The sequence below is a fragment of the Sinocyclocheilus anshuiensis genome, unplaced genomic scaffold (genome assembly GCF_001515605.1).
Source record: "Sinocyclocheilus anshuiensis isolate Anshui unplaced genomic scaffold, SAMN03320099.WGS_v1.1 scaffold1877, whole genome shotgun sequence".
NCBI classification, from domain to species: Eukaryota; Metazoa; Chordata; class Actinopteri; order Cypriniformes; family Cyprinidae; genus Sinocyclocheilus; species Sinocyclocheilus anshuiensis.
The window spans coordinates 175,844-194,485 of NW_015540967.1; the positions used below are offsets into that span (position 1 = coordinate 175,844).

General features: G+C 36.0%; 3 protein-coding genes across 3 annotated transcripts; all 3 read right to left on the minus strand.

The window, feature by feature from the left end:
* Nucleotides 1-913: 913 nt before the first annotated feature.
* LOC107690055 (eukaryotic peptide chain release factor GTP-binding subunit ERF3A-like) lies at nt 914-8,930 on the minus strand. Its single transcript, XM_016488283.1, has 14 exons — nt 8,503-8,930; nt 7,513-7,554; nt 5,504-5,740; nt 5,325-5,358; nt 5,138-5,215; nt 4,347-4,527; nt 3,944-4,098; nt 3,733-3,873; nt 3,558-3,651; nt 2,205-2,285; nt 1,929-2,102; nt 1,759-1,848; nt 1,484-1,652; nt 914-1,358 (listed from the first exon to the last, which is right to left on the minus strand). The coding sequence occupies exons 1-14, from the start codon at nt 8,666-8,668 to the stop codon at nt 1,306-1,308; spliced, it is 1,695 nt and encodes a 564-aa protein (XP_016343769.1). The 5' UTR covers nt 8,669-8,930; the 3' UTR covers nt 914-1,305.
* Nucleotides 8,931-9,301: 371 nt separating this feature from the next.
* Nucleotides 9,302-13,852, minus strand: LOC107690066 (meiotic recombination protein DMC1/LIM15 homolog). Its single transcript, XM_016488308.1, has 14 exons — nt 13,848-13,852; nt 12,271-12,334; nt 11,960-12,004; nt 11,724-11,870; nt 11,537-11,619; nt 11,226-11,278; nt 11,087-11,128; nt 10,923-10,995; nt 10,728-10,816; nt 10,533-10,606; nt 10,338-10,452; nt 10,049-10,109; nt 9,862-9,978; nt 9,302-9,371 (listed from the first exon to the last, which is right to left on the minus strand). The coding sequence occupies exons 1-14, from the start codon at nt 13,850-13,852 to the stop codon at nt 9,302-9,304; spliced, it is 1,038 nt and encodes a 345-aa protein (XP_016343794.1).
* Nucleotides 13,853-14,480: 628 nt separating this feature from the next.
* On the minus strand, nt 14,481-17,666 carry tomm22 (translocase of outer mitochondrial membrane 22 homolog (yeast)). The gene is made up of 4 exons (XM_016488312.1): nt 17,350-17,666; nt 16,658-16,776; nt 16,443-16,560; nt 14,481-15,275 (listed from the first exon to the last, which is right to left on the minus strand). Exons 1-4 carry the CDS (start codon nt 17,440-17,442, stop codon nt 15,201-15,203), a joined length of 405 nt encoding a protein of 134 aa, XP_016343798.1. The 5' UTR covers nt 17,443-17,666; the 3' UTR covers nt 14,481-15,200.
* Between the last annotated feature and the right edge of the window lie 976 nt (nt 17,667-18,642).

The following is an 18,642-nucleotide window of genomic DNA, read 5'->3' on the forward strand; positions in this document are numbered from 1 at the left end:
TTCCACTGCATGGTACGGCACGGTACGGCTCGGGTCGGATCACTTTTGGGGGGTTTTCCACTGGGTACAGTGTACCTGGTACCTGGTACTTTTTTTAGTACCACCTCGGTTGGGGTTCCAAGTGAACCGTACCGTTACCAAAACGTGACGTGTAAACTGTGCTTTAACCACTCAGTAATTACTAAGTAATTTAATACGTTCTAGAGTGAGCCACATTTGAATACAGGCTTTTTAACATTTTGGAACTGGAAGAAGTGCCTTGGATCCGTAGTTTCTATAAATATAATTTAATTGTTCACTTTTAAGACGTTACTGTTGTGATTAGTAATTAATTGGTAATTCTTTATTAACTAGACATAGTTCGCAAGTAGTTCTCAATGAGGATATTTTTTTTAGTAATTATCAAATATCTAATAAGGAACTACCTTTGTCCTAAATTTGCTACTACTTACTGCTTAGTTAATCTTGCTCCTCTATTAGTTAATAGTATTAAGTTAAGTGTTAATGTAGTACTACCTATTACTTCCTGCATAGTTACTTGTTAACAACGGACCATTATTCTAAAGTGTTACCGAATTACTAAACTGCAATGTATGTTCCAGGACATTGAACACAAATGTTCTCCATTTTCATTTGAAGTCATTTTAGCGTTTTATTTTTTTGGAAGTTTGATGTTTACATCCCAACAGGAGAGTACTGAATTTACACCAGCTGATGCGACTAATTATTTTTTTTAATCACATGGGTGCATTTGTCATGTAATGACATCACAGTAAACAAATTCATCTGTTTATCTTGTGCATGATTACATCTCTACACAAGTGTCATTTTATTTGAAAGACCAAGGCCTCTTGTACGACCTGATCTCGACAATCACGACACTTGCAGGACTTGCCAGGTAAAGAGCAAGGGTACTGGCAAGCTTACTTTCAAACAGATGACACCAAGACTCCCTCTCTCATATTTTAACATAAACTTAAAAAGCCAATACCTTAAAAGAAAACTGCATCCATTTTTAGATTGAATATGTACCAGTGGAGAGAAACTGGCTTTAAAAATTGGGCTACATGAGTGGCATAGCTGAGCTCTCAATATGAGAAAGCTGTCACACTGAGCATGTCTTTCTATATTAATGTTCTTCCTAAAATTGATACTGTCACTTTGTTAATGTCCTTTTTCCAAAGTAATTTTCTTAGACTGATCCACAGTGGGAAGATGGAGCAGTTTGGAGGACATCTGGCAGGCACACATCACTGCATCCTCCTCAATCCCAGAGTGCACCAGGGAACTCCTTCTATCTGCATTTTAGTCCTTATCAGGTACCAACTTCAGCACCTTGCCAATTGCGATTGTCTTTCCTAAAAGATAACATAAAACATCTTTAATTTTAGTATTTAGATAGAACATTATATCCGTCATTGGGATAAAAACAGCTGAAAATGTGATGTTTGATCTGTCACGTTAGATTTTCTTAATATCTTACCCTCATCTCTCAAGGTGAAACGTCCCATTTGAGGGAAGTCTTTAAAAGTCTCTAAGCAGATAGTTCCTGCGGCCCTAAGACGGGCGATGCATACTTGGTCTTGTTTGACGAAGCGTGGACGAGTCTTGCTCTTTTCTCCTGTCTTCTTGTCCACCAGACAGATTAACGCCTAATTGTGGAGGTTTTTAGGAACATATTTTAGGCTACCAAACCATAGAGCTCTGTTTTTTTTTTTTTTACACCTTTTACATCTGAATGCACTCAGAATGACTTACTGTTATCTGCACTTCTTCTATGCAGGTATGGATGTGTAGTACTGCATTGTAACCTGGGCATATTATGGATTTGTGTTCAATAATGACAATCTGTGGACAAGAACAAAGAAAAAGTGTCAAAATAAAATAACTAAACAAAATATTCTCCCTGTCAGTGTTGAAATCCTTACCTGGGCATCAAAAGTGCGTCCTGAGTGGCAGAGGTTCTCAGCGTTGCATAGGATAAAGCCTGGGAGAATCTCTTCCTCCTCAATGCCTTTGAGCCGGAGCTTCAGGTTTTCACCAGGTCCAGCGTAATCCGTCTCCACATCATCAGAGAGAAGGCTCAACACTTCCACTGTGTGCTGGGAAACCAGAACAAACAATGTTTTAGACATTTTGAGATAATGGCTAAGATTCATAATGGTTGCGATAACAACAAATTGTACTGTTTTGTACAGTCTTACCCTATTTGGCATCATAATAAGTTGTTGTGCTTTCGCGATACTTCCAGACTCCAGTTTTCCAAGCACCACGGTGCCCATGTCCTACACAAAAGATTATAAAGGAGCATTATGGACTCTTATTTGCTGATATTAGAGTTCTTTTTTTATTATTACTTTATCAGTTTTGGACAATATTATTAAATATTTAATTTTTGCCACCTTTGCCATCATTTAACGCTCACTTAAAGTTAATCATAAAAAACACCAATAATCTTTAGCAAATGTCAATGTGAATATACATTTTTTACTATAAATGCATTCACTTGTAGGACATTTTTTTTCCATTTAGAAAACTAGTATAGCAATTTTAATGCCAGCTATAACATGGAAACAAATATATCATGAGAGAATGTAACTATTTTACATTTTGAATTTGTATGATTTACTTTGTAAAAAAAAAAAAAAGCTTACAAATTTTAGGAACAAGTAGGCATGAAGGTTCATCCCTAAATCAAACCACCAATAAGGAATAAGCACATTGTACAAAAAAAGCTACGTTCTCTTTTACATTTTCATTTATAAAAATGTAATGTACTTTTAGAACTCTAACCTTCTTACCTTGGTATTAAATCACAGAAAGTTCTTTTACTATTGGGGCAGAAATTATATATTTTGTAGTTTGAGTTCACCATTATAGAAGATTACCCATCCATGACGACTTTGAAATGTCAAACAGTTACAAACTACCACAAGAGTGTGTTGGTTTATCAGACAGTATTTTTAATGTCGGTTCATATTCATTTTAACACTGGTATATTTTAACATTGGTACTTTTTTATCAAAGATAAGAAAAAACTAAATCTTTTTGGGTGCCAAAAGCGTATTTGAAGATCTTTCTATCCAATTACTGACACTTAAATCTGATGGTAACCCTCAGCTCTAGCAAGGCAACTAAGTAAGGCTTTAATTAACTTAATGAACTTAATCTCATTACATGTGCTGAACACAGGACCTAGTTTAGCTTATTGGTTTCATAATACCTCGCACATTTAGTCTCAATGGGAAGAGAACCACTGAGAAAACAATTTCCTCCTTCCATTATACTAGAAAGTTTCCAGCCAAAACACTCCCTCATGCTGTGGTATTAAAATAACTGGAAATCATCAGCAGAAACTGAGACAATAGCAGTATTTGGACACTCTTGATAGACACTCAGCATAATATTTCAGAGCAACAGATGCGGTTTTGAGGAGCATGTTGCTTATGCAAATGTACTTAGTGATATTGCATATAGCTCTTCTAATATCTGTCAGCATTGCAAAGTCATTAAACCTGACATCAAATATCAAGGTATCAATACCATATTTAATTTACCTTGTATTTATCCACAATAGGCAATCGGATGGGACCATCACTGGATCTGTTGAAGTTTGGCAGGCTGTCCAGATGTGAAATGAACGGTAATCCCCTATAAAAGTTCAGAGTTAATTGTGATTTGATTTCACCTTCATATTTTCACGGTAGCCTGAAAATGACATGCAATACTTACGTGTACCAAGAGCAAAGCTCAGAAGATTCTTGCAGGTTGGCTCCAGTCATTCCAGAGCAGGGCATGAAGTGAATGTCTTTCTTTGGATTAAAGCCCACCTTCTTCAGAAATGGCACTAACTTCTCTTTACATTCCTCATATCTGTGGGAAAATGTGAGGTAATTGGTAAAAGATGGACAAGATACAAGAACAAAAATGTTATTTTATTCACCTATCCAAACTCCAGTTCACAGTGGGATCGTCCATTTTGTTGATGAGGACTATCAGATGTTTGACTCCAGCTGTTTTAGCCAGCATGGCGTGCTCCCTTGTCTGACCTCCCTTTTCAAAACCGGTCTCAAACTCACCCTTTCTGGCAGAGATGACCTGAAGAAGAGAAAAATTATGTTTTCTTGATGGTATGTTCCTCAATAAATCTGGACTAAATTGTTTGTTTGTTTATCTATCTATCTATCTATCTATCTATCTGTTTATGAAGGATTCTTTAATAAATAGGAAGTTCAATAGAACAGCATTTACTTTGGCAAAGACTTTCACAGCTTAGCTACAGAGCTATAAGCAACAATCTGTCCTGCTGTGAGGCAAATAAAAGAGGCGTTTCAAGAGGAACTCACCAGCACTGCCAAGTCAGCTTGGGATGCCCCTCCAATCATGTTGGGTACAAAGCTTTTATGGCCTGGGGCGTCAAGAATAGTAAAGTGCTTTTTCTCCGTTTCAAAGTAGGCTCTTCCAACTTCTACTGTTTTCCCCTTGTCTCTTTCCTCTTGGTTTGTGTCTAGAGCCCAGGAAAGGTACCTGCAGGGACAAGCAGACATATGAGAAGTCATTTCAACCCAGACTGCATCATAAGAGCGAACATATCAGTCAAAAAGACATGAATATTTTATAAGCTCACATAGACATCCAAGACTGACTATGCCATAAGGTTTTCTTATCTTAGACAAAGCTTTTTAACCAGACTTCATGTTTGTCACATGATGTACAATACTGTTCAAAAAATTGGGGGTCAGTAAGATTTTTGTAAAAAATAATGAATACTTTTAATTAGCAAGGATGCAGTAAATTGATCAAAAGTGACGGTAAAGATCTAGATTTCAAGTAAATGCTTTTCTTTTGGACTTCCTGAAAAAAAAAGAAATTGTTTCAATATTAACAATAATAAGAAAAGGTTCTTGAGCACCAAATCAGCATATTAGAATGATTTATGGAGGATCATGTGACACTGAGGAAAATTCCGCTTTGCCATCACAGGAATAAATTACATTTCAAATTGAATTAAAACAGAAAATAGTTATTTTAAAAGATTTCACAATATTACTGTTTTTTTTTATTGTATTTTTTATCAAATATATACATAGTCAGTACTAGTACATATTATGAAAAGACATGAACTTGGTCTATTTACCAAGTCTCTCTGTTCTTCTCTTTCGCCTCCCGTTCATATTTCTCCAGCGTTCGTTTGTCTACCATACCAGTTAGATACCTTAATGGAAAACAATTAAATATGCATTTGCTACATCATATAATCATAATGTATAACAGAAAGTTATGTCAGTCAAGACTTTGCTATAAAATAATCATCATTCACTTACATAATCTGTCCACCAATTGTAGACTTGCCTGCATCTGTACAAAAGAAAAATAAATCAGGCAATAAATCAAATAAAAAATTCTGGATAACATATATAATAACTAGACAAGCAGGCATTGTTACAAAGAAATAAAATTGTATATTTTAACACTAAATGACACTATAAACATGTTAACATACCCACATGTCCAATAAACACAACATTCACATGTTCTTTCTTAGGGGCATCCGGTGGAGGAGGAGGCAGCTTGGGTGTTGGCATCTCCTCATCCTCCTCCATCATTTCATCCTGTTCCTCATCCCCACAAAATCCTGTGTCCGCCGGGGATCCACCTCCTGGTTCCTCCTCATCCGGCTCACCTTTCTGCTCCCATGTCTCCACTGCGCTGGCATCTGTCTCTCCATTCTCCACTGCAGCTGTGGAGACAGTCACATGAACATGTTTGTGTTTAGTGGACACAGGTTTCAAGGTTGACTTATTAAAACACAGAGAAAAAAATACAGAAAACAGCCAACAAAAATGGTTTTTGAAATGATCATTATCTAACATGGCCCTTTGATCATACTGTAATTGTCATTTCAGTTGTGTCAGCTCAAAAACAATGTCATTTAGCTACACCTCTGGAAATGTTAAAAAAAAAAAGTAAAAGTTTTTCATTCTAAACACAGCAAAGGATCTCCTAAAGACAAGCAAACAAAAGAGACTGTAAGGGCAAGTAAAGGATAATTCACTATAAAATTACAAATTTGTCATAATTTTCTCCTCATTCATGATGACTTGTTTATAAACCCATAGGACTTTTCACAGAACACAAAAGAAGACATTTTTGAAGAGTGTTTATATGCAGGACAGAAATACAAATTTTGTCATCATTTACTCACCCTCATGTCATTCCAAATCTATATGACATTCTTTCTTCTCTAAAACATCAAGGAAGATTTTGAAAAATGTCTCTGTGTTTTTGTCCATACAATGGAAGTCAACGGGTTCCAATTTTGTTTTTGTTACGTTCTTCAAAATGTGTTACGAAGAAGAAACAATACATACAGGTTTGTCATCAGGGTGAGTGAATGATGGCAATTTTTGGGTGGTGTATCTCTTTAAGAGTGCCAAAAAAGGAAGAAATCAAATATCAATGTCTTCACATTTAAATGCAACAAATAATCAACTGATTATTTGCATGGACTACTTATTGTTGGATACATGCATGGTGCTTTTGCATCCTTTTTTTGAAGCGTAAAAGCTTCAGTCACTTTCATTGCAATTGCATGCCATGTAAAAGAACGACCAGCACAGGGTGTCTCCTTCTGGGTTCCAAAGAAGAAAGTGAGTCAAATGAGTGTAAAACAGCATGAAGGTGAGTAAAAGATGGCAGAATTTTCATTTCTAAGACAGTGGTTCTCAACCAGTGGGCTGGGGTCCACTAGGGGGCCTCAACAAAACTTCAATCAAAATTATTTAAATGTACTTATGTACAATATAGATGTAAAATAAAGATGTACAACTTCTGAAAAAAAATTGAAATTTTTTTAAATTTCTTTTCATTACAACTAAAGTACCAGAAATACATATCAGCTTAGATAAAAGGGGGGTCTTGGAGTCAAAAAGGTTAGGAACCACTGCAAACTAAAGAGATTTGAAAACTTAAGCAGAGGACAGGAAAGGAATTTCAATTAACTGATTTATATGCCATTGCAAATATTGTACTGCATAACAATTTATAAAAACACGATAGACCCTTTTGCTCAGCATGCTACAACGACAGACAATTAAGAAATGCATTCATTGTTTTGACAGTTCTATTAAACAGGTCATTGAACACATTCAATGCAGTCCTGTCTACTTCTAACAGCTTCAGAGAACAAGCAAGGTAACAACTGATTCATAAAACTGTGCAGCTGTATGAAAATGTATGCTTTACATAAAGTGTACAGCTGGAATCGGGGCTAAATGAGTAAGCACTGCTCCATTCACGGAAACATTGTCATCTGCTTCTCTGGGTCAGTAGCTGCGGCTGGAGGTGTAAGTACAGAGATAAAATAAGGCCTGTAATATGAGCACATATGTGCTGATGTAACAAGCCCAAGTTGCCCTCTGTATGGCTGATGTAGCAGCATTAGTGGCAGTGCAACACTATATCAGAACACAAAACCCAAGCAGAAAAGCTATCCAAAAAACATGAACATACCCACTGGTTCTGAGATCTCCATGCTGGCCATTGCATCGGTGCCTGTGGACAGAGACAGAGGGTGGTAATGACTAGATAACGTTACATTATAATGCTATAAATCTGTTTTTAAGATAAATTAGGTTAAGACGATTAAGTTGTTTAAATCACTATTGTGAAAGAAGTGGAATAGACATAATAGTAACACTTTATTTTAAGATGTCTTTGTTACACGTTACATGTACTTACTATTATAATAACAATAAATTATGCATAATTACATGCAAGTCAACCCTGAGCCAAAACCTCATCCTAACCCTAACCATATAGTAAGTACATGTAGTTAATTAATATTACTCAGCATATTTACGATTTTCTCAAAGTTGGTGTGAACTTTACCACCTGTAATTTACAGAATAAATTACATAACCTGAAACAGACAGGTGACAGATATTGACAGCAAGTCATCTGCCTGTTATTATAGTAGTATTAACAATTGTACGACAGTTGGTCATGTGATATCAACGCAGCACCCATGAGGGGCGACCCGCTCCTGTGTAAACTAAAACTTCGAACTAGGGTCTTCGTTTCATGTAAATATACATAATTTTAATGGTATCAAAAAGGTTGCGAACTTATTTATGTGTAAAGCTTTTTAAGAAGGAAACCATTAGTATCATATATTAACTAGAAGAATCAATGTAGGGGAAGAAACAGGTAATATCCCGGTGTGAAGTCGGCGGCTAAACCGGCCACGCAAGGCTAGCTGGGTATTAGTTCATGACAGATCAGCAATGTGTATTGAAGTGCACTAAATCAACATTTTATGAAGTGGCAACGTACAACTGGCTAGGTACAATAAAATATCTTCACTCGGCTATGATAAACATAGCGCTCGAACTAACCACTACCATCTCTCCGGTTAGCCTGCTATAAACATTTCCAGCTAAAAGCCCTTTTATGGGCAGACCTGATCAATGCTGTCAGTCGGTTTATTAACGTTGAGTTTACCATCAGACGTGCCGTTTTCCGGTGGACCTCGGGAAAGAAAGGATGGTACGAATTCGGGAGCGTTCACGTTGAGCCCGGTGAAGGCGGACTGAAGCTCGGCATCAGCCGTGGCCTCAACATCGTCCTCCTGTTCCCACGAATCAGGGGCTGTGTCTCTCGAGTCCATAGTGGCTTTAACACGAATAGCTGGCGTTTCCAGCGGGTTGCGGTATAACCCACGAGGCGGGTTTGACCAAAACCATATACTGTTTTTTTCAGTATCTATTCCACGTAATTCGAGGGATTTGGGAACTCGTAAATGTGATGAAATGGTGCATGGGGCGCCTAGTCTTCATGCGACACCATGGACGTGTAGCTAGTTAGCTGATCCTGGATTTTGCATGCGCGCAGTGCAGAAACGTGGACTGTGAAAGCAGCGACCATGTGTGATAATCGCCACATCAACAGCTTTTCAAATTAAGGCGATTGTGGTAAAGCGGTAACAGTACAACGTTCAAAAAGGCAAATATTAACATTAAATATGTGACTAATCTGCAATAGTTTTTATTCAACCGATTTATGTCATTTTAATTGAATTAAAATAGCTTTGTATAAATAAATAATACGGTACCATTCAAATTACACAATATATAAACAGATGTGTAGTGTATAAAGTATAAATACAATGCATAAACAGATAACAGATAAACATGTAAATAAATAGGTACAACTGGTTCAGTTTGAACAGTTGTTCCATCATTAACAAACTGGAGACGTTGAAGGATTGGGGAACTCATAACATGCTATGTAACATGTTTTCTTAGTCTTTGGCATCTGCTATTCCTCCAGCTGTGATGGCAAAAGTAGCCTCGTTTTCCGGCATGTCTGGGCTGTAGAAAAGAAAAGGTTTTGTTGATGCAAGCATTTCAATCAAAAGACAATCATAACTGTCTAAATATACAAATATATTTACCTAACAATGTTAGTGTATGCATAAATTATGCGTTGTATGTTTTCTCTTTATCTTAGTTGTGAAACAAAAAGAGAAAATGGTAACACTTTACAATAAGGTTCCATTTGTTAGCATTAGTTTATTACATTAGTTAACATGAACTAACAATGTAATAAAAATACTTCAAAAGCATGTATTTATCTTTCAAGTTCAACATGTACTAATAGAATATTAAAATCAAAAGTATTGTATTTGATCATTTTATTTAATAGACCATGAACTAACAATGAACAGTTGTATTTTTTTTTAACATCAATAGATGAATAAATACTATAACAATTTTAATGTTCATTGTTAGTCAATGCATTAGTTAATATTACGTAATGGGACCTTATTATAAAGTGTTACTGAGAAAATCTTGAAATTACCTATCAAATATTTTGGCAATTCTCAATTCAGCACGTCCTTTCCTCATGCTGATGCGTGTGGTGGAGGCATGTGCCAGTATGTGTCCACCAATGGGCTTTTTGGGATCCGCTTGAAATCTAAGATCATAATAATCAGTTCAAAATGCCCCAAAATTCTCTTTCCGGTTTGTTTTGTGTTCCTACTTATGTCATTCCAGCTCCTGGATCTGCAGTCATCTGGTTGGTAACAAACACGGCAACGTTGTACTCTATATCCAAAAAAATGACAGATATTACTAAATAAGTGAAGGTCAAAAAATAAAGTTCTCATGTCTAAATCATAAGCTTACTTAACTAAAGATAAGACTAACTACCATCATTTTCATTGTCATGTCCATTACATGAGCAGTCTTCATTCTCATTAATACAGTGGGTACGGAAAGTATTCAGACCCCCTTAAATTTTTCACTCTTTGTTATAAAGATAATTTTCCAGACCTTCAGAGATCTTCTGCAGTCTGGAGAGCATCTGTGCAAGCTTCTGCTGTCTCTCAGCCAGCTCACCCCTTCCAGAGAAGTCCACCCGGAACAGAGCCATGATTGAGTCTATTATCTGTGGAAAATTCATTGTTGATGGCCACAAAATTAAGTAAAATCACTTCCTTAAACCTCAGAATGTGTATTGTATCTTACCAGAAGCTTGAAGAAACCTCCTTCCTCATGGAACTTGGCTGCAACAAAGTCTAACAGTTCCATCTGATGCTCACCTATTAATGAAAAAGACAGGCTGATAAAAAATAAAAACACCACTCTTTGTGACCTCATTGACTAGCCTGTTAAACAACATTTCAAAACTAAGATAAAAAGTTCTGAGATGAAAGTTCTTACTATATGCACGTGCATATAGCACATTATCCAGTACAGCTTCATGATCCACACTGAATCTGTCAGCTATGTCCTTTAGCCTATCAGGCCGACTGGTGTTCCAATTATTAAGGAGAAAAAGTTCAATATGGCTTCTCCGTATTGAATAGGTTTAGAAAAATTAATGTGGCACAAAGCAAGCAAATGCAGAAATGATACAAGGTGTTTTCAGAATCGATGAAGATGACCTTTCCTCCTGTGTACCCATATTCACCAGGAAGCTGAGCGGTTAAGAAAAAGATAAATAGAGTGACAGTAATGATCTTAAAATTAGACTTAAATTCCACATTTAACATTTCCACAAGATCCATTTTTGCTCTTACCACACAGTGTATGAGAGAGTTGAGTCTTTCCAGTTCTGAATTCTGAATGAGGCATGGGAAACGATTTATAAAAACATGTCATTTTGGACAGAAAATGCATAACATATAATTTTGGTTCGTAATCATAACAGCACCCTACCACCAAAAGCCTCGGTAATGGCCATACTCTCCACACCTCCTCCTAGGGGTTTGCTAAACAAAATATGAATAAAGCATTTCTGCTTTCATGTGACTTCTAGCAGACAAAATGTTAAACCCTTATTAAGTACAGAGCCCCATACATGACATAGGAAATATGGATTTTGTGGCCACAAATTAAGAATTTGTTCCCACAACTTAATTTGTGGTTGTGTTTTTATTAATTCCTTCCCTCATTTTATTACACAATATCTAGTTTTGTTCATCTGTGGGGCTTTGTATTTTAGGACTATTAAACAGATTATTTCTTACTCAAACTCCAGACTGCCTGTTGTGATGTGGAACACTTGCTTCCTTTTTATACTGTATTCAGACGCTGTCTGAAATCCACATATCTGAATGCAAAAAGACAAAATGTAATGACTGTACAATACATAAATCCAGTCTCCTTCATCAAATAAATTTGTTATATACATTCCAGGAAGCCCCATCAAATTACCAGCAATTTTCCAGCGGCTTCCTTTATTTTGTCAACTTTAGCCTCAGACAGTCCCTTTACATTACAGAGAGCACGGCGTGTGGTCATCTGGATGCCTTTCACAGTACAAATGCCTACAGACTTCAGTTTCTTAATGTCAGCCATGTTCTTAAGAGAGAGGGATATGAATCAGAGCCACCTTCATGATGACAATTTCATGACTTTAAAAACTTAACAGTAACATTAACGTTACTTACAATTCCATGTTTCTGTAAGAGCTCAATGTCTTGAAAAAATGATTCCTATGGGGGAATTTATACATTTTTTTTTATTGTTATACACAACTTTATATATATATATATATATATATACAGTACGTTATACAAAATATATATGTTATATACACAACTTTAAACAAGTAACAAAAAAAAAAAAATACTAATTTAAATGTTTAATATTTTCCTTAAATGCATTTTGAAACAGTTAATATCCTGTATAAACACAAGACCTCACTAATACGTTTGAAATTGTATTGTTAACTTAGCTCATAGAAATGAATGTGAATCACCTCATCTTCTTGGTACCCCGACTGATCCTCCAAAGCCTGGTCCTCTAAAGCAGTGGTTCTCAAACTGGGGTACGTGAGATGACGGTGGGGGGTACGCGAACAAACTTGAGTTTTGGCATTCATTTAATACCCCAACTTAAAGCAACATTAAAACCGAATGTATTTCTGACAAGCAGAATGCCGCTTCTAATGTAAAATCAGGAAAATGGGGGTGCCGTAAACGGTCAAATACATGATATCCAATCAGCTTACCTCATTTTTTTGCGGTCAAAACTGACTGCATCCACACAAGCAGCGTGCATGTGATAGGATGGCCGCTGAATATGCTGCTTTAGCAAATCACGCTGCTGTTCAATGTAAAGTAGATCTTCACTAGCATGAAGAGCAAATATTGACACGCACTGTACATTGAGATCGATTTAAACTCTCTTCGATACAGACACACTCTGTGCGTGTTATTGTTTTCATGTTTAAGATGCGAGCAAGAATGCAAATTTCCCTGAATATCCAAACGATGGCAAATGTGCCATCAATTTTTTACAACAGTTCAACAGAAAAGGTCATATTAAGTGAACATTTTAGATTTTAAATGTAGCTTACATTTTGAACAGAATATTGTCATGTTTGTTCTATTTTGCAACGAAAAATAATAGTTCCAACGAAATCTGTATCATCTGGTGTGCGTCTCCAAGCATCATACAGCGGTGTTTCGTTAGTGAACGAATCTGCGGCTTTGAACGATTTGGAGAGTCAGTGATTAATAACCCATTCATAACTACAGCATTTTGCTTGTTACTGAATGAAGGAATGAATGACGCGACGCCTGGCTCATTAAAACAACGACTTGCCGCCACCTATTGGCGGTTTTATTTGTAAATCTAAGTATCACTTCGATTTGCCATCATTTATTGCTTTGTTTATTATATTAATAATACACTTAATGAAATGTTAAGAATATGACATAAAACATGACATACTAAGGATAGAAAATATTTGCCTCTATAAAGGTAAAAAATGCACCTGTAAATCAATTTAAGGGTGCAAATATTGTCCTTTAATAGAAAAGGTGTGACTGCGGTCTAAGTGGAAGAGAGGGGGTACGCAGAAGAATGTTAAATGCCCCAGGGGGTACGCCGCTGTAAAAAGTTTGAGAACCACTGCTCTAAAGCTTTCATTCTACGGATTTGTTTAAAAAAATGAGTTTACAATAAAATACATTGTTTTGGGGGCCAAATAACCGTTAATTACAGTCTGTAAGTATCTAGATAAATCTTTATATTTGGCTTACTTTTTAATCAGCTGCCTGTTAACTATGTTAGCTGTCTGTTTCAAAGGAATTTATCTTAATTCTCGTTGTAGCTGTTACATTATCAGTTAATAGTAATATACAGTAATAGTGTCATGTTCCTCGTAAAAGTGCAAAGTAACTGTTTTTATAAAAATGAATGAATATAAACGAAGTTACCTCGCGTTAATCCCTCAAAGAAAGCTGACAGAAACCAGTGACTCGAATCAGTGATATCTCGCGCTGAGTGAAACTTTAGTGCGCGCCTCTGTCCCGCCTCTGAAAGTCAAACGGCATGATGGACCGTCACGCACAGTAAGTTTCAGGTTTTTTTAATAGTTGTGATTTTTAAACTTGAATAAACATATATCTAGGTGGTTTTGTTTATCTCTTTCTCTTATTTCTAAAGCGTTCAAATACATTTAATGCTGTCGATATTTTATTCTCCAAAACCCAAATCTCAAAACCTTATGAAAATGTATAAAGTGTTTTTTTCCCCTGTAAACTACGATAATCTAAATAAACAGAGAGCGTGGAAATTATTAATTTAGCACTTTTTAACTGACGTTTTTTCGTTTTGTGACGTCACTTCCACCTATGAAACCTGAATTTTTTTTACAAATAATTATTCAAAATAATTATTAAGGAAATAGCATTGCCTGGGGGCAAAGCTATTTATATATATAATATAACTGTTATATTATTATATAATAATTATTATATTATTATATAATAACAGTTATATTATTCACTGTTAGCTAGCTATTGATGTTAGGATTAGGTTTAGGCAAACTATTTTGATTTTAGCTATTTTGATCAAATCATCACTGTAGTGTCAAACTGAAACATGACTTTTATTTTGCATTAACATGTGACATGCAAATATTTAATATGCAATATAAAGTATACACAAAAGACAATGACAGAGGACTTGTTTTTATTCCTGTCATGTGGAGCAAACATAATTATTCACTACTGAAACTACAATGTTTCGAAACATTCTTTCTTAAATATTTCACAATGGTTCTGCATACTGTATGGCTTTTGTCTGAGGAATAACATTGCATCAAGCTTTGCATGATATTAGTTCTACCTGTAAAAGACACCGTTGGTAGAGAACCATTTCTAAAGGTTTTAACATTTCTCAATCAAGAACAAAAAACAACCATAATTTGTAGAAAGAGAAAATTTCACAATCAATATTGGCCTTGTGTGCCCTCAAAAATACTACAGATCTTGTGAATGCTGTTACAGATTCTCTGCACGTCAGTGTTGATCCGGCATTTCAATGGCCAACATTGCACCGTAAACACTCTCTTAGAAATATAATGCACCTACAACACAGTCGAAATATTCCCCAAAAGCTGCTATACTCTCTTTCCCAAAGAAATGTTATTAGATGGCTATAATAAAAAAGTAAACGATCAGAGCTTGGACGACAGTCTATGCAGAATGTTTTGTGAGAAAGGCAGAGAGAGAGGGACGTTCATAAAAAGTCATCAAGGTCTCCACTGTACACACAACTATACAGGGTAATGACTTCTTGATGTTGACCGAGCACAGCATCTTCTCACATCATTCTCCAGTTCCTGCTCCCTCTCTCTTTCCCCTTCTTCTACAACTCATGGATGCTACAATATATACATCACAGCTTCCCAGGAGCAGGTGGCATAATTCCAGGCATTCCTCCAGACATGCCAGCATTTGGACCCAACAAAATCTATTAAAAGCAGCAAAATTACAAAGGAAATGAGAAATGGATTCATATTTCAATAAAAAAGTACACATAAAACACATGCTTTTAAATATGGTAAACCACAACATCACAAACTTACATTTAAAGCAAAAAAGCAGTTGAAAATAAGACAAAAAATACAGGCACAAGACTGTGTAGGAAAGAATTACAAATCCTGTGAAGCATTGCAAATAATACATACACAAATTAAAAGCAATGGGTAAAAAATGAAATGATTCAAAGATGTTACGTAGGGAGACTGACCCTGTTACAGTCATTCACAGTGCTTTATGGCATTTGCTTTTCATGATTCTCTAATTGGTGGAGATTTCTATTAGGGCTGCACGATTAATCGCATGCGATATTTAACGCGCATCTTGTCAGAAAGCCGGTTCTGTAATCAGCGGTAAATCTCCATCACCTGCGTGCTTTCACATTGAGCAGCATTAACTACACAGAGCCGTTGTTCTCTGAGGAGCTGCGCTAAAAATCGCGCGAATATGAACGTGGTTTAGCGCAGCTCGTCAGTGAACAACGGCTCTGTGTAGTTAATGCTGCTCAATGTGAAAGCACGCAGGTGATGGAGATTTACCGCTGATTACAGAACCGGCTTTCTGACAAGATGCGCGTTAAATATCGCATGCGATTAATCGTGCAGCCCTGATTTCTATGCAGAATCCTGGGTAATGTAGTTTTCCATCAGCAATCCCATTTAAATAATAATAAATTAAAATTCCTCTGATTAACAACCTCGTAGCTCAAAGTTAGTTTAAAGATTTATAAGTTACAGTGAATAAAAACAACAAAAAAAACAATTTCCTTATGGAGAAAATGACTAGGATTACTTCCGGAACCCAACTGTTGAAGTCTATAGCTTTAAATATGACTCATCCAATCTGAATTTAGTGTCAGAACAATATATTTCATTATATCATCAGTACTGTTTTGAGTTTTGTTTCAAACACATTTGTTACATAATGAGATGCTGCTTTTGCAGTGATTCTTTAACACTCTTTAGTTTGTATCTTTTGATATAAAATTACTCATACTGTTATACAAGATTCTCATCATACAGCTCACCTCTATTTAGCGGAGTATGATATTGCAAGGAAAGTGTTTATATTTATGCAGGATGTTTTTGGTGCTACTTACCTGTCTCTGCTGTTGTAGTTGTTGCTGTTCCAGCTGTAACCTCTCAGTCTCAAAGACAACCGGCAGAACCAGAATCATAAAAGAAGTAGTACCGACCCATAGAGCTGAGCGGGAGAAACTACAAGAAAGCACAATATGAAAAAATTGTACTAAAATGTCCAGATTATAAAGAAAAGTACTGTTTTAAGTGGAAGATACAACTGCCAGTACCTCACCTGTAAAGTTTTTTGCCTACAGATAGTGAACACTGTGCAGAAACTTCAGCTGCTGATCGCAGTGATTCTGGAAACATCTCTGTGAGACCCCACAACCTCTCCAACAGTGTTTCATCCAACTGGGAGAGAAGGAAAAAGTAGGAACCATGTCAGAAAATTAACACCACCAGTCATGGGACAAAAGAAACTGCCTTAGTAAAAATGGCTTACTCGGGACTCAATGGAAAACCTCATTCCTCATGTGCAGGTAAGCAGGTAAACTGCATTTGACAGTATTAACTGTGCAATATTAAAATATGATATACTATGTGTATGTGAAAAATTAAGATTGATATTAAAGGACAAACACTAATTATTGCAAGAAATAATAGTAAATTAAAATGAATTATTTATATAAATTGTTAATTATTTAGTAGAAATAATTATTCAAGTGACATTTGTGAAATGCAAAATTAAGATAAAATGTCGTCACTTACGCAGAACAAATCCCTGAATAAAATAAAATCGTGAGGCAAATACACAAACATCTTAAAAAGTAGGCTTTTCTTTTTATGCCAGGTTTGACCAGCTAAATAGCTAATATTGGCTATAAAAGCACCAAACAAGCTAATAGCTTTAGTCTTTTTCCTTACAGTTTCCTTTATCTTCACAATTTCATAAGGTCAAGCAAAACTGCAGAAGCAATCAAGTACCTCTTCATCCTCATCATCGCCCTCGATCTCGTCTTCGGGGGGTCGTGTCTCCCCACGGCCAGAGTCTGGAGAGAGCTCCTGGATAGCAGCCATTTAAAATACGGCGCTAGTCACTTTTACCAATAACGTTATATTATAATTGTGAAAGGACCTCAGTGATGTTTTACAGCTTCACAACCACTTAGAACCAAAGAGCACGCATTGAAACCTGAGGTCACTTTGGTTACATGTGAGACGGATTTACTTCCCCGGTTCCTTGTAAGGAAGCACAAAGACATATTAGGACACCTATCGAAAGGGAGGTCTTACTGCAGCGCATGATTGCGTGCTAGTGGTCGATGAACTAGTGGAAGATTGCTGCTTTTATTACTATGAAGTGGAGGAGGAACTCCAATTACGTACATATTCACGTCACTTCATACCAGAGAGAGAGAGAGAGAGAGAGAGAGAGAGAGAGAGAGAGAGAGAGAGAGAGAATACGGCTACTGTGGGAGTTTCAGACATTGTTTATTTTATTATCATTATTTATTTATTGCCTAGTACTTTTTAGCATGAATACGTGGAACAAGCTCCATGTCTCTCAACTTAGTGAAAGCATGTTTTATTTCTGGTCACAGTTGTTACTGATGGGAAACTATCTGTAGTTAAATGTTGTGTATACTTATGTTACTATCAGGCAATTTTGTGGGAAAAATAAATAAACTTTTTTTTTTTATTGTGTTTCGTTTAGTTTAAGAGTTATTTATTCAGTTACTTATTGAATTAATACTTAATAGTTACTAATTTAAAATAAGGGTCTGTGTTTCCCTAGTGATCACAAATATGCTCAAATACATCTTTGTTTATTTTGATCACAATATATACGAGAAAGAGTGGTCTTAATAGCCTTAAAATATTGAATGTATAAAAAGTATGAGTTGTAGTTTATGCATGCTTTCTTTTATGGAGCTTAGAGACATAATCTTTTCGTGAAATTAAATGTTTTTAAACACTATATTGAACATTTTTAATTTACAAATTCAAAAACATACAATTACATACACAATTAAATATTGGGTGGATACAGGGTGGATTTGTGTAATGTGGAACACTGGCTAATGTGGGACACCTACGCTTCAGTGCATTTATCTCTTCTGTTACCACGTTAAATTGGTGTTGAATTCAAGCAGGGTGTCAATTTATTGAAATAACTTGACTTTCTGGAAGGTATGTCATAAATGCGGCCATGAAAATCATCAAAGAGGAAGCACCTCTTGTGAAGTTTGCACAAAGTTCAGTGACATACGACTTAGA